Below are 14347 nucleotides of genomic sequence, written 5' to 3' on the forward strand. Positions count from 1 at the left end.
AAATACTGAAAACTCATTTAGAATTAGAACTAATCAATAAGAGAACCAAACAGAGAACCAAACAGGATGATAATGTTCCAGGTCAATACTACAGTGTAGCTTAAGTAACAAAACTGACTCAAATGGGAAATTCCAAAAACCATTACATAATGAAAACATCAATTAGAATACTGACAGAATCCTTAATCATCTTCAAAGGTGGCTAATTATGAAACATTACCAATTTTACTTAGGTCCTAATATTTTTTAAAGTTATCACTTAAAGGTCACATGTGTTCCCAGGCTATAAGTATACATATAGAGTAACCTAATTTAATACAAGCAAATATTTGGTGGGATAAAAGAATTTTCATGAGTTACATCCGTATATTTTATGTATGTATGTATCTATCTATATATGTATATATATGTACAGATACAGATATATACACATTTAAGTCAATAATACATGATGTTTTTCATATATAACTCAAGGTATCTAATTTATATAGTAATACATAACAAATACATTGGTGTAAGGAAAAAGAAAAAAGAAAAATTTAAAATAATCCCTCAGAGATTGTTATTTTTTGGTGCATATGCTGTCAGATTTTTTTTGTATAGATTATCTGTACATATTTCTATATATATGTTGCTGTTTCATTTTAAAAATCAAGTGAGACACTACAGATATGCTTAGCAATTTACATTTTTAATTTGAAACAGCATAAATATTTTTCCTGTCAATAAACAAATTTATAATGTTATTATTTTAGTGGCTATTCAGTATTTCTAATGGATATGCAATAATTTAATCCGTACTAGTAGATATTTGAACTGTTTCTCACTTCCAAAATACTTAGCAGTGATGAATATTTTAGTATGTAAATCTTTGCAAAGCTGTTCAAATATTTGCTTAGGATAAATTTCTATAAGTGAGAATCTAACATCTGTTTACAAATTGTTTTTCTACTAGCATTGTTTGAGAATTCCCCCAAAACAACTTCAACACTGAGTACTGCCTGATCCAGTGACTGATAATTGCTATAAACCTATTAACTTTTTGTGATATGGATATTCTTATTATTGTATTTTTCTGTTAGGGGATTAATTTTTAAAAAATTGACTAAGTTATACATATGCAGAATTCAACCTATTATTTGCAAATGTTAAATTTTCTCTTAAATCAATCAATATTTTTCTTTTGTAATTTTTGCTTTGGTTAAGAAGCTTAGAAAGCTCTTTCTTACATTATATATTAATATTAACTTTTAGTAGTTTCTAGTATGTTGGATGTACCTTTAATTCATCTGAAAATGAATGGCTTTTGTGTTATAAAGTGGGGCTCTCAAATTTCCTTTTTTCAATGGCTAGCCAAATGGTTCAGCATCACTCAATTAGGTAGTATTTCAACCAGGCAAATGCAAAATAAACTTAAAAGTGTCACATCTTGGGCTGGGGTTATGGCTCAGTGGTAGAGCGCTTGCCTAGCACACCCGAGGCCCTGGGTTCGATACTCAGCACCACATAAAAATAAGTAAATAAAATAGAGGTATTGTGTCCAACTACAACATATATATATATATATATATATATATATATATATATTTATATTTATATATATTTATTTATATTTATATTTTAAAGTGTCACATCTTTTCTTACCTGATAAAAGTAAGGATTAGGTTCTGATTCTCCTACTCCCTGAAAATCTTCAACATTAATGAGCTGGAAGTCATACAGTAAGCCAGCATTTGCTGTGCTGAACTCTGGCAAGAGCTGCACATGGGGTAAGTTTCCTAGATTCTTGTATCGCCAGTTGTAGAGGTTGCACAAGCTTTTCAAAGAGAAATCCCCGCCCCCCCAAACAGGAAAGATTAGCAACATGAAATCCCTTCTAATACACATAGGAGGTTTATAAGGAGCTGTGCTTTAATTTTCATGTTACTCATTTTTTCTCACCTTTTTAGCAATAATTGCTTTTCATTCTTAGTCTCTTCAAATAACTAACAGTCAAGAGACTGAAAACATTACAAAAATGGTAGCTCTACTGCACTCTCTGAGGTAATTGCTATCATTATGCCATCAATTAAAAAATCAGGGAAGAACCTGTAAACTGAGGACATTGGAAGTAAATAACTATAAGATGGGGCTGGTACTCTATGAAGTGAGAATTGTATTCTACTCTTGTATACTTTTGCTTTAGGTTTCAAAATTATATTAACTCTATCTCTGGGGGACTCGAAGAAGGGAAAAGGAACAAGTGAAGTCTTTAGATTATAAGACACTTAAGTTAATCTCAATATAATGAAGACAATAACTTATTTGGTCAATTCACAGCTTTTGTGCAAAAGGCAACAAAGGCGCTTTCACATTTGCAACTGGCAAGTTCCTGGATAACAGGAAAGCTAAAATCTTTTATAAGAGATGTTTACAAATACTTGGATAATGGAGCTGATGTCTTGCAGAGAAATGTTTTTTCTCCCTGTCACCTTTACCTTGCTCTGGCTCTCCCTTGAGCATCGAGGTCCACAGTAGGAACACCAACACGGACAAAGCGAGTAAACAGAGACTGCTCCATGTTTGAATACTTCTGAAAGGCCATGTTCTTAATTACTGGAGGTAACTGGTGATGATCACCAATCATGATCCATCGTTTCAGTCGGCTAAACCCATCCTGAGGATTCTAGAAATTAAAGGTAGAAAAATAGTAAAATACTACACTTAGTGCATTAGCTGGGCTCGAAATTATCATGCAAAAGACTTTTCTTCATTAAATGGCATTATTAACTTAAATTATTGACCTGTACTAGATAGATCCACACAGAGAAGAGTCTGGCAAATTTGTAGAATAACATACGAATCAGGTATGGGTGCCATTGCTCTTGGCTGACAGTGGGCAAAGGGAGCTGGAAGAATTGAGGAAGCAATGGAATTACCCTACCTTAACAGTTAGGGTAATCTAAAGTCTTCAAGGCTTAGGTCAACTTTTGGAAGAGTTACAGAAAAAAAAGAGAAGCCCCGAGGAGAAATGGAGAAATGTCAAAGTAAATACCTTGTTTTACAATTGTGCAAAACACTGCTTTGAACTCAACATGATAAAAACTGTACCTTGTCTAATTTCTTCCACTACTACTATAATTTCCTACCTTATATGCCTCCTTATTCCTTGAAACATACACTGTTGAATAAAACACATTCCAAGCTCCAGATAGCTTGGTTTATAAAAATTTTTGTAACTCAATTAAAAATATAACTACTCTAAACTACCCAGAGAATTCCATATTGTTTTTAATGTTTCAATAGTAAATAATATTGTACAGTAAGAAAATTCTTGATATACCACCATTTACCTCAAAAACACAGCCATAAAATAAACCAATGTACTCAGTGAACATCAGAAACAATTCCAGACAGAACAATTCCAACAAAAGACATGAAAAATATAACTCATCTTCCCCTCAAAATGCATAACAACAATTCCTTAATTAAAATTACTGTCTTTTCAAAGCTACTATATAGATATAAACCACGAATTTTTAGAATAGTATTCCCAAAAGCAAAACAAATTACTAAATGGCCTATAAATAGATTAAAGGAAACTTGCAAACTTAAAATAGAATGGCAAACAAAATGAAATTAAAGAGAATAGAAAATTGTGAAAACAAGTACCTCTAAACTATACAGCTTTTAGATGTTGTCCCCAAGAATTCTTAATTTCTTACCTGTAGGAGAAGAGGTATAAAAGTTTCTATCTCCAGAATTTGAGCAGCCTCTTCCATTAAAATGTTGTCATACTAAAAAAGGAAAAGAAAAATTTGTTGAAAAAATAGCTCAAAAGCCAAACAACTACCACCATAACCACAGCAATCACCAAAAACATAAGAATTTCAGATCACATCTCTAACCTCAGGAAAGACCCCCTCCTCCCAAATATATTTACATTGAGGAGATCTTGTACATCACTTCCTGGATTGCAGTATCTATTTAGTTCAGTTTAGTTCTTCACATTCTACATAAGCAAGAATTGATTTATAGTATGTATGATGTCATTCCTATTGGTATTCTTACCCTAGATAGTATTTTGGGGTAATTTTTTCCCCCTTATGAATCCTACACTGATCATAACAATCCATTTCTGTTTCAAACCTAGGCATTCCATCCGCCACCAAAGTGTGTCAATTTTACTTTCAAAACTCCCTCTAAAATCTATTTTACTTTCCTCTATTTCTACCAAAACTACCACTATAGTCCAGGCCACCACATTTGTCCTTTCCCTTCCTGTCTTGCTTCCCTTAAGCCACTAACAAACAGTCATAGGATTATATCCCCTTCTGGTTTCAAATCTTTCACATTGTGTCAGGGGAAAAAAAAAAGCCTCATGGCCAACGCAAGGGCTGCCTGTTTTATGTTAAACAGATCTACAAAGGTTTTTAAACTCTGAAGTTTGAAAAAATATATCCAGTATTAAAAATATTTTTAAAAATCTATCATCACTCATGCTAAACATCTTTAGATATATAAGTATACAATAGAATTAATGAAAATTTGATAAGTAACAATATTTTTGGAAATTTGTGAAAAACTGCATCAAAGAATAAAACGCTAGTTATGGTTGCATAATTTCCCCTTGTTATTTAACTAATATAATTTAATGTCAAATTCAAATTATGTTTTATATGTCAGTCTCAAGAACAAAATATTCAGGTGAAAACTTCTCACTAATAATTTGCAAAAGGGTAACTTCACACCCCTGGGGTAAGTTCACACTACTTTTTAATAAATTGTCATATTTGTCCTACCTTGCACTGAAGAACCTCTCCTCCAGATAACAACAATTCTATCACCTTGAATTTATTTAGCACTATCTTTCAATGAGATCATATATCTTAAAATCGTCCCTTTCATAAACAAATGAACGACTAACTTTGGTTCAAACCAGTACACAAACCTATTTTCAACAGATAAACAAATTACAGGAAAGTTAAATGATTTGTATTAAATTGGCGTTTAGGTAAATAACACTATCAAAGTCATAAAGAGTCTACAAATTCAAATTTTTGGCTCCATCATTACACTGTACTTCAATTCAGTCATAGGTTAACAACCTATCATGCTGTCCTTTTGTCTTTGTCACATAATTATTTTTAATATTTTATTTTACAGTCTATTATAAGAGTATTCCCTATCCTCTTATGGAAAGCTTTTTATTTATGGAATGAACAAATAACTGGATTAGATATATATTCAGTATTTGAATAATGTAAGTATATAAATGTGTTGCAACTAACAAACACTATAACATGTTACTTATAGCTTTTAGTTCTGTTTGGAGATTTTTCAACAATAAGGTCTTGGGGTTGGGGTTGTGGCTGTGGCTCAACGGTAGAGCACTTGCCTAGCAAGTGTGAGGCCCTGGGTTCAATCCTCAGCACCACATAAAAATAAATAAAATAAAGGTATTGTGTCCAACTACAACTAAAACATAAACATTTCTTTCTTTTTTTTTTACTTATTAGTTACACATGACAGTACAATGACTTTGACATATCATAATTTGAATCAGATAGGATATAATAATAATAAAAACATAAATATAATAAAACATAAATATTTCAAAAAAATAAAAAATAAAAAAATCTTGCCAGGCAATGTGGCGCAGGCCTGTAAATCCAGCAGCTTAGGAGGCTGAGTTAGGAAGATTACAAGTTCAAAGCCAATCTAAGCAACTTAGTGAGGCCCTAGCTCTAAATAAAACATAAAAAGGGCTGAGGATACACCAGTGATTAAGTGCCCCTGGGTGTTCAATCCCCAGTACAAAAAAACAAAAACAAAAACAAAACAAACTTTTAATAAGTATGAGAATTTGGTTAAGCAACCACATGATTACGCTAATTAGTACACAAAATACTAATAACCAGACTTAGAAAAATTAGATTTAAGTTCACTAATCATATAAACATGGGATAGTATCATTCACATTAAGAGAGACATTTTAAAGAAACTATAAATGAGAACTTTCATAGAAGTGAGCCAATATCCAAGGGAAAAAAGTAAAAAACCAAAAAAACTAACAATTGAGTAGATGATGAAGTAAGAAACTAAATGTAAATCTTTACCTTGAAACCTAACTTTACCAAGTCATGTCGTTTTAAGGCAGCATGAGTACAGGTCATAGCAATGATTTTGGCTTCCTTTACTAACAGGTATTTAGATCGGTCCAGTCCACTGCGGAGCAGTTCAGAGGCTCTGAATTCCTACAAGAGTGAGGATGAGTGAAAGATTACTTTAGGGTAACAAATAGTCTATGCATAAAACTAAAGAATCCAGTCAATCAGACGATTCTTAAGAAATTAATATGAATATCTCATAAAATAAGACTAATAAATCATAAGTCTGTTTCTTATTATTTATGTACCAATTGAGTTCAAATAATAGCTGACAATCAAGCTTCAACTGGACTGATTTATGTGTGTGTGTGTGTGTGTGTGTGTGTGTGTGTGTAAGGTAAAATATTTACAATATAAACAAGAAAACTGAATAAAATAACAATTATCATTGTACCTGCATTATTTAAGGTTCCTCTTATAAACAAACTACTTCAAGTATTTACAATGAAAGGAACTGAAGCAATAAACTCATTATACAGATGACAAATGAGATGAAAAGCCAACAAGGGAATAAAATAACCCAGAGACTGAGAAGAGCAAGAAGTCCCTGCCACTCCTAGATTAGGGAGGATAAAAGGTAAAAAAGTGGTGTGAGCAGAGCTTAGTGACTAGGGTCACAAAATAAGTGGGAACCACAATGGGCCAATCCAGCAGTCATGGAGGAGACGAAACACTAGGTAGAGGTATCTGAAGAAAAAAATACCTTGGCTTCTCCCTTTTCTAAACTCCTGCCCCATCTCTCAGGAGGTGGCTAAACAGTCTTAAGTCAGTAGACATAGGCAGCTGGGACATGAAACCTACAAAGATCAGCCTGACCCTCAACCATGGTGAGGTTGAAGACAGACAATAGAGGGTGCAAGGAGCAAACAGGCCCAGGCAGAGTACCCAATATCAAGTTACCCATACTTTACCAAAATGTTTTAATATTTTTACCTTGTTTCTTTAATAATTTAAACATTACTGATACAGGTAAGTTACCAGTCTCCCCACTCCTTCTTAAGGCAGCTACTGTTATGAATTGAGTATGTTCTTCCCTTTGACTTTGTGTTTACTGAATCATAAATAAAACATCACTTTGCGGGTTTAAAAATTTTATTTATTAACATTTTTTTTTAAGAGAGAGAGAGAGAGAGAGAGAGAGAGAGAATTTTTTAATATTTATTTTTTAGTTTTCGGTGGATGCAACATCTTTATTTTTATTTTTATGTGGTGCTGAGGATCGAACCCAGTGCCCCGCGCATGCCAGGCGAACGTGCTACCGCTTGAGCCACATCCCCAGCCCAACATATTTTATATAATTGCTGTCTTTTTCCAATGATGTTGCTATAGGAAAACATCCCAGGGGACCCTGGGTTCTAGATGTACTCTTCTCTGTTTCTTCTGTGTATTGATGATTCTTATTTCATTTTAATACCATGATCAATTGTCCCAGCTAACACTGAAATCTCACTTTTTTGCCTACTGATCAAGAGGTATAAGAAACTAAGAATGGCCATGTGGCAGTCTCAAATTCTCAAAGAACTATTGTTGGGGCTGGGGGTGTAGCTCAACTGCTTGCTTTGAAAGTGTGAGGCCCCTGGGTTCAATCTCCAACACCAAAATGGGGGTGGGGTGGAGTGTGGGGATGTGTGTGTGTGTGTGGAGGGATGTGGGGGTATTGGTGAAAGCATTTCTTTCTTAAGAACTAATATCTTTATACCAAAAAAACCAGAATAATGAGGATACAATTCATCTTAATTTTTGCTTATTTACTGAACAAAACTATAAATGTGTTTTTAATAATTTTAGTTAAAAGTAACAATCTAACTTGTAACATTTGAATATTCCGCATTTACTTCATTAAACAAAAACACTAAACAAAATTAAGAATCTTTAAAGGAAAATTAAAAGCACATTGGAATTCTTACCTCAAGCTGAGTAAAGATTTTCTTAATATGTCTGAAACATCCTTCAGCAATTTCCATGTCTTCTTCGTAAGATCTGCCTTTAAAAATGGGTTGAGGAGCATTTGCAAAATATTCATGGAAAGGGAAGAAAGTGGAGATTTCCATAACATCTGGTAATGTACTACCTTTATTTTTCACTTTACTGATATATTCTTCCCAACGAGACATTACCTGTAGGAAAAGGACTTGAGGTTTATTTTGCCAGGAATATGTTTTAAATCATAAAACTAAAAATAAATCTAGTAAAAATAAGATCTGCTAGGGTAAAGGGAATAAATGCAGTCTTTGGCCCAATATAACTATTTCTCATCCAAGTCACTGATAGATTACTCTTCTTTCAAAAAAAGTAACCTTAGAATTTGAGAAGATAAAAAAGATCTTTAATAAAAAATGTAGAAACTGGAAAGAAACTCAAAGTCATTTCAGGACTTGAGGACAGGAGAAGAAGGGAGGACAGGTATACTCTTTTCTTAAACCTTTATATTTCTTCCCCAAATCTCTTTAGAACATTTATAAAGAACTTCTGATTGAGTATATATTTGAAAGCACACCTTATGACTTATGTGATACAGTTCAGTTACATCCTTGTACAATGTCAGCTATGCACCTACCAGCCAGTTTCTACTTAACTTCAATTTTTATAATTCTCCTAGGTCTGTTATGATTTTAGTGTTTCTGAAAGTATAGTCCTTATGCAGAATATCTGAGGAGCAAAAAACAAACAAACAAACAAAAAACCCCAAAAACACAATTCCCACCCCTACTGAATGCTTTTAAGATAGGGCTTAGAATCACTCCTGCAAGGTAGGCGGGCCTGCGACCCACCGGCAGAAGAGGAGCAGCGGCCTGCTGAGAGGCAGAGCCGCCCCCAGCCGCCCCCTCCCCCTGCGCCCGCAAGGTAGATGGAACTATGACCACCCACAGAACAGGCCCAGCGGCCTGCTGAGGGGCAGAGCCGATCCCCACCCCCCGGGCCTGCCAGGTAGGCGGAACTGTGACCACCTACAGAAAAGGCCCAGTGGCCCCCGGAGGGGCAGAGCTGCCAACCACTCCTGCAAGGTAGGCGGGCATGCGACCCACCTGCAGAACAGGCGCAGCGGCCTGCTGAGAGGCAGAGCCGCCCCCTGCCCCCGCGCCTGCAAGGTAGACGGAACTGTGACCACCAACAGAACAGGCCAGACCTGCAACCGACAGACAGAACAGGCCCAGTGGCCTGAGGAAGGGTAGAGCCACCCCCCCCCCCACGCCTGCAAGGTAGGCGGACCTGCGACCCACCAGCAGAACAGCCCCAGAGGCCTGCAGAGGGGCAGTGCTGCTGCCTGCGCCTGCAAAGTAGGCAGAACTGCAACCACCGACAGAACAAGCCTAGCGGCCCGCAGAGGGACAGAGCCGCCGCCCGCGCCTGCAAGGTAGGCGGACCTGCTACCGACCGGCAGAGCAGGCCCAGTGGCCTCCGGCGTGGTAGGCACATTGCCCCAATTGGAGGAGGGGCAGAGCTGCCGCCCGCGCCTGCGAGGGAGACTTTGCAACTATACAAGACCAATATAAATATATAGGGGGAAAATTCAATAGCACAACAGTTTCACCAAGTAGAAAGGAACGCGAACAGTATGAAGAGACAAGGAAAGAAAGAACCACAAGCAATGCAGGTCAACTCAACGTTAGAAGAGGTAATAGCTGCAGCAGATGGAATGTCAGATAAAGAATTCAGGATATACATGCTTCAGATGATCTGGAGTCTCAAGGAAGACATCAGACAGCAAAATCAGACAATGAAAGATCACTTCAACAATGAATTACATAAACAAATCCAAGAAGCAAAAGATCAACTATACAGGGAGATAGAGGTTATAAAAAACAAACAAACAGAAATCCTAGAAATGCAGGAAGCAATAAACCAACTTAAAAACTCAATGGAGAATACTACCAGCAGAGTAGAACACTTAGAAGACAGAACATCAGACAATGAAGATAAAGTATTTCAACTTGAAAAGAACATAGACAGCTCAGCAAGACTGTTAAGAAACCATGAGCAGAACATCCAAGAAATATGGGATAACATCAAGAGACCAAATTTAAGAGTCATTGGGATACAGGAAGGGACACAGTTTCAAACCAAAGGAATGAGCAATCTATTCAATGAAATAATACGAGAAAACTTCCCAGACTTGAAGAATGAGACAGAATCCCAAATCCTAGAAGCCTACAGGACACCGAATGTGCAAAATCATAAGAGACCCACACCTAGACACATTATAATGAAGATGCCCAACATACAGAATAAGGAGAGAATTTTAAAAGCTACAAGAGAAAGGAAGCAGATTACATTTAGGGGTAAGCCAATCAGGATAACAGCTGATCTTTCAACACAGACTCCGAAAGCTAGAAGATCCTGGAATAACATATTTCAAACACTGAAAGAAAATGGGTTCCAACCAAGAATTGTGTATCCAGCGAAATTAAGCTTCAGGATGGAAGATGAAATTAAAACCTTCCACGATAAACAAAAGTTTAAAGAATTTGCAGCTAGAAAACCATCTCTTCAAAACATCCTTGGCAAAACATTACAGGAAGAGGAAATGGAAAATAACAATGAAAACCAACAGTGAGAGGTAGGACAGTAAAGGGGGGAAAAATAATCAAAGAGGAAAACAAACCATGTTTAGTAACATAAATAAACAAATATGGCTGGAAGAACAACCCATATCTCAATAATAACCCTAAATGTTAATGGCTTAAACTCACCAATTAAGAGACACAGGCTAGTAGAATGGATCACAAAACAAGACCCAACAATATGCTGCCTACAGGAGACGCATTTGATAGGAAAAGACATACATAGGCTGAAGGTGAAAGGTTGGGAAAAATCATATCACTCATATGGACTTCAGAAACAAGCAGGTGTGTCCATACTCATATCAAATAAAATAGATTTCAAGCCCAAGTTAATCAAAAGGGATAAAGAGGGACACTACATACTGCTCAAGGGAACCATACACCAACAAGACATAACAATCATAAATATGTATGCCCCTAACAATGGTGCAGCTATGTTCATCAAACAAACTCTTCTCAAGTTCAAGAGTCTAATAGACCACCATACAATAATCATGGGAGACTTCAACACACCTCTCTCGCCACTGGACAGATCTTCCAAACAAAAGTTGAATAAGGAAACTATAGAACTCAATAACACAATTAATAACCTAGACTTAATTGACATACATAGAATATACCACCCAACATCAAGCAGTTACACTTTTTTCTCAGCAGCACATGGATCCTTCTCAAAAATAGATCACATATTATGTCACAGGGCAACTCTTAGACAATATAAAGTAATAGAGATAATACCGTGCATCTTATCTGATCATAATGGAATGAAACTGAAAATCAACGATAAAAGAAGGAAGGAAAAAGCATACATCACTTGGAGAATGAACAATAGGTTACTGAATGATCAATGGGTTATAGAAGACATCAAGGAGGAAATTAAAAAATTCTTAGAGATAAATGAAAACACAGACACAACATATCGGAATCTATGGGACACATTGAAAGCAGTTCTAAGAGGAAAATTCATTGCGTGGAGTTCATTCCTTAAAAAAAGAAAAAACCAACAAATAAATGATCTCATACTTCATCTCAAAATCCTAGAAAAAGAAGAGCAAAACAACAGCAAAAGAAGTAGAAGGCAAGAAATAATTAAAATCAGAGCTGAAATTAATGAAATCGAAACAAAAGAAACAATTGAAAAAATTGACAAAACTAAAAGTTGGTTCTTTGAAAAAATAAACAAAATCGACAGACCTTAGCCATGCTAGCAAAGAGAAGAAGAGAGAGAACTCAAATTACTAACATACGGGATGAAAAAGGCAATATCACAACAGACACTTCAGAAATACAGAAGATAATCAAAAATTATTTTGAATCCTTATACTCCAATACATTAGAAGATAGTGAAGGCATAGATAAATTTCTTAAGTCATATGATCTGCCCAGATTGAGTCAGGAGGATATAGACAACCTAAACAGACCAATATCAATTGAGGAAATAGAAGAAACCATCAAAAGACTACCAACTAAGAAAAGCCCAGGACCGGATGGGTATACAGCAGAGTTTTACAAAACCTTTAAAGAGGAACTAATACCAATACTTTTCAAGCTACTTCAGGAAATAGAAAAAGAGGGAGAACTTCCAAATTCATTCTACGAGGCCAACATCACCCTGATTCCTAAACCAGACAAAGACACTTCAAAGAAAGAAAACTACAGACCAATATCTCTAGTGAACCTAGATGCAAAAATCCTCAATAAAATTCTGGCGAATCGGATACAAAAACATATCAAAAAAATTGTGCACCATGATCAAGTAGGATTCATCCCTGGGATGCAAGGCTGGTTCAATATACGGAAATCAATAAATGTGATTCACCACATCAATAGACTTAAAAATAAGAACCATATGATCATCTCGATAGATGCGGAAAAAGCATTCGACAAAGTACAGCATCCCTTTATTTTCAAAACTCTAGAAAAACTAGGGATAACAGGAACATACCTCAATATTGTAAAAGCAATCTATGCTAAGCCTCAGGGTAGCATCATTCTGAATGGAGAAAAATTGAAGGCATTCCCTCTAAAATCTGGAACAAGACAGGGATGCCCTCTCTCACCACTTCTGTTCAACATAGTTCTCGAAACACTGGCCAGAGCAATTAGACAGACAAAAGAAATTAAAGGCATCAAAATAGGAAAAGAAGAACTTAAATTATCACTATTTGCAGATGACATGATTCTATACCTAGCAGACCCAAAAGGGTCTACAAAGAAACTATTAGAGCTAATAAATGAATTCAGCAAAGTGGCAGGATATAAAATCAACACGCATAAATCAAAGGCATTCCTGTATATCAGCCACAAATCCTCTGAAATGGAAATGAGGACAACCACTCCATTCAAAATATCTTCAAAAAAAATAAAATACTTGGGAATCAACCTAACAAAAGAGGTGAAAGACTTATACAATGAAAACTACAGAACCCTAAAGAGAGAAATAGAAGAAGATCTTAGAAGATGGAAAAATATACCCTGTTCATGGATAGGCAGAACTAACATCATCAAAATGGCGATATTACCAAAAGTTCTCTATAGGTTTAATGCAATGCCAATCAAAATCCCAACGGCATTTCTTGTAGAAATAGAGAAAGCAATCATGAAATTCATATGGAAAAATAAACGACCCAGAATAGCAAAAATAATGCTAAGCAGGAAGTGTGAGTCAGGCGGTATAGCGATACCAGACTTCAAACTATACTACAGAGCAATAGTAACAAAAACAGCATGGTACTGGTACCAAAACAGGCGGGTGGACTAATGTACAGAATAGAGGACACAGAAACCAATCCACAAAACTACAACTATCTTATATTTGATAAAGGGGCTAAAAGCATGCAATGGAGGAAGGATAGCATCTTCAACAAATGGTGCTGGGAAAACTGGAAATCCATATGCAACAAAATGAAACTGAATCCCTTTCTCTCGCCATGCACAAAAGTTAATTCAAAATGGATCAAGGAGCTTGATATCAAATCAGAGACACGCCGTCTGATAGAAGAAAAAGTTGGCTACGATCTACATATTGTGGGGTCGGGCTCCAAATTCCTGAATAGGACACCCATAGCACAAAAGTTAATAACTAGAATCAACAAATGGGACTTACTCAAACTAAAAAGTTTTTTCTCAGCAAAAGAAACAATAAGAGAGGTAAATAGAGAGCCTACATCCTGGGAACAAATCTTTACTCCTCACACTTCAGATAGAGCCCTAATATCCAGAGTATACAAAGAACTCAAAAAATTAGACAATAAGAGAACAAACAACCCAATCAACAAATGGGCCAAGGACCTGAACAGACACTTCTCAGAGGAGGACATACAATCAATCAACAAGTACATGAAAAAATGCTCACCATCTCTAGCAGTCAGAGAAATGCAAATCAAAACCACCCTAAGATACCATCTCACTCCAGTTAGATTGGCAGCCATTATGAAGTCAAACAACAACAAGTGCTGGCGAGGATGTGGGGAAAAGGGTACACTTGTACATTGCTGGTGGGACTGCAAATTGGTGCAGCCAATTTGGAAAGCAGTATGGAGATTTCTTGGAAAGCTGGGAATGGAGCCACCATTTGACCCAGCTATTCCCCTTCTAGGTCTATTCCCTAAAGACCTAAAAAGAGCATGCTACAGG

At 36.0% G+C, this 14347-nt stretch overlaps 1 protein-coding gene across 1 annotated transcript in view; it reads right to left on the bottom strand.

Moving 5' to 3' along the window:
• The window catches only part of Aqr (aquarius intron-binding spliceosomal factor), a 125103-nt gene that overhangs the window by 18875 nt on the left and 91881 nt on the right, over window positions 1-14347 (bottom strand). The window contains exons 26-30 of the mRNA XM_046461282.2: window positions 8057-8266; window positions 6099-6236; window positions 3705-3776; window positions 2478-2665; window positions 1645-1816 (exon numbers count right to left, since the gene is read on the bottom strand). Of these exons, the coding sequence (XP_046317238.1) occupies window positions 1645-1816; window positions 2478-2665; window positions 3705-3776; window positions 6099-6236; window positions 8057-8266 (780 nt within the window). The remainder of the gene's footprint in view (window positions 1-1644; window positions 1817-2477; window positions 2666-3704; window positions 3777-6098; window positions 6237-8056; window positions 8267-14347) is intronic.

This window comes from Marmota monax, unplaced genomic scaffold, assembly GCF_021218885.2.
Source record: "Marmota monax isolate L192 unplaced genomic scaffold, Marmota_monax_Labrador192_F-V1.1 WCK01_AAM20220418_F8-fsc00001, whole genome shotgun sequence".
Taxonomy (NCBI): domain Eukaryota; kingdom Metazoa; phylum Chordata; class Mammalia; order Rodentia; family Sciuridae; genus Marmota; species Marmota monax.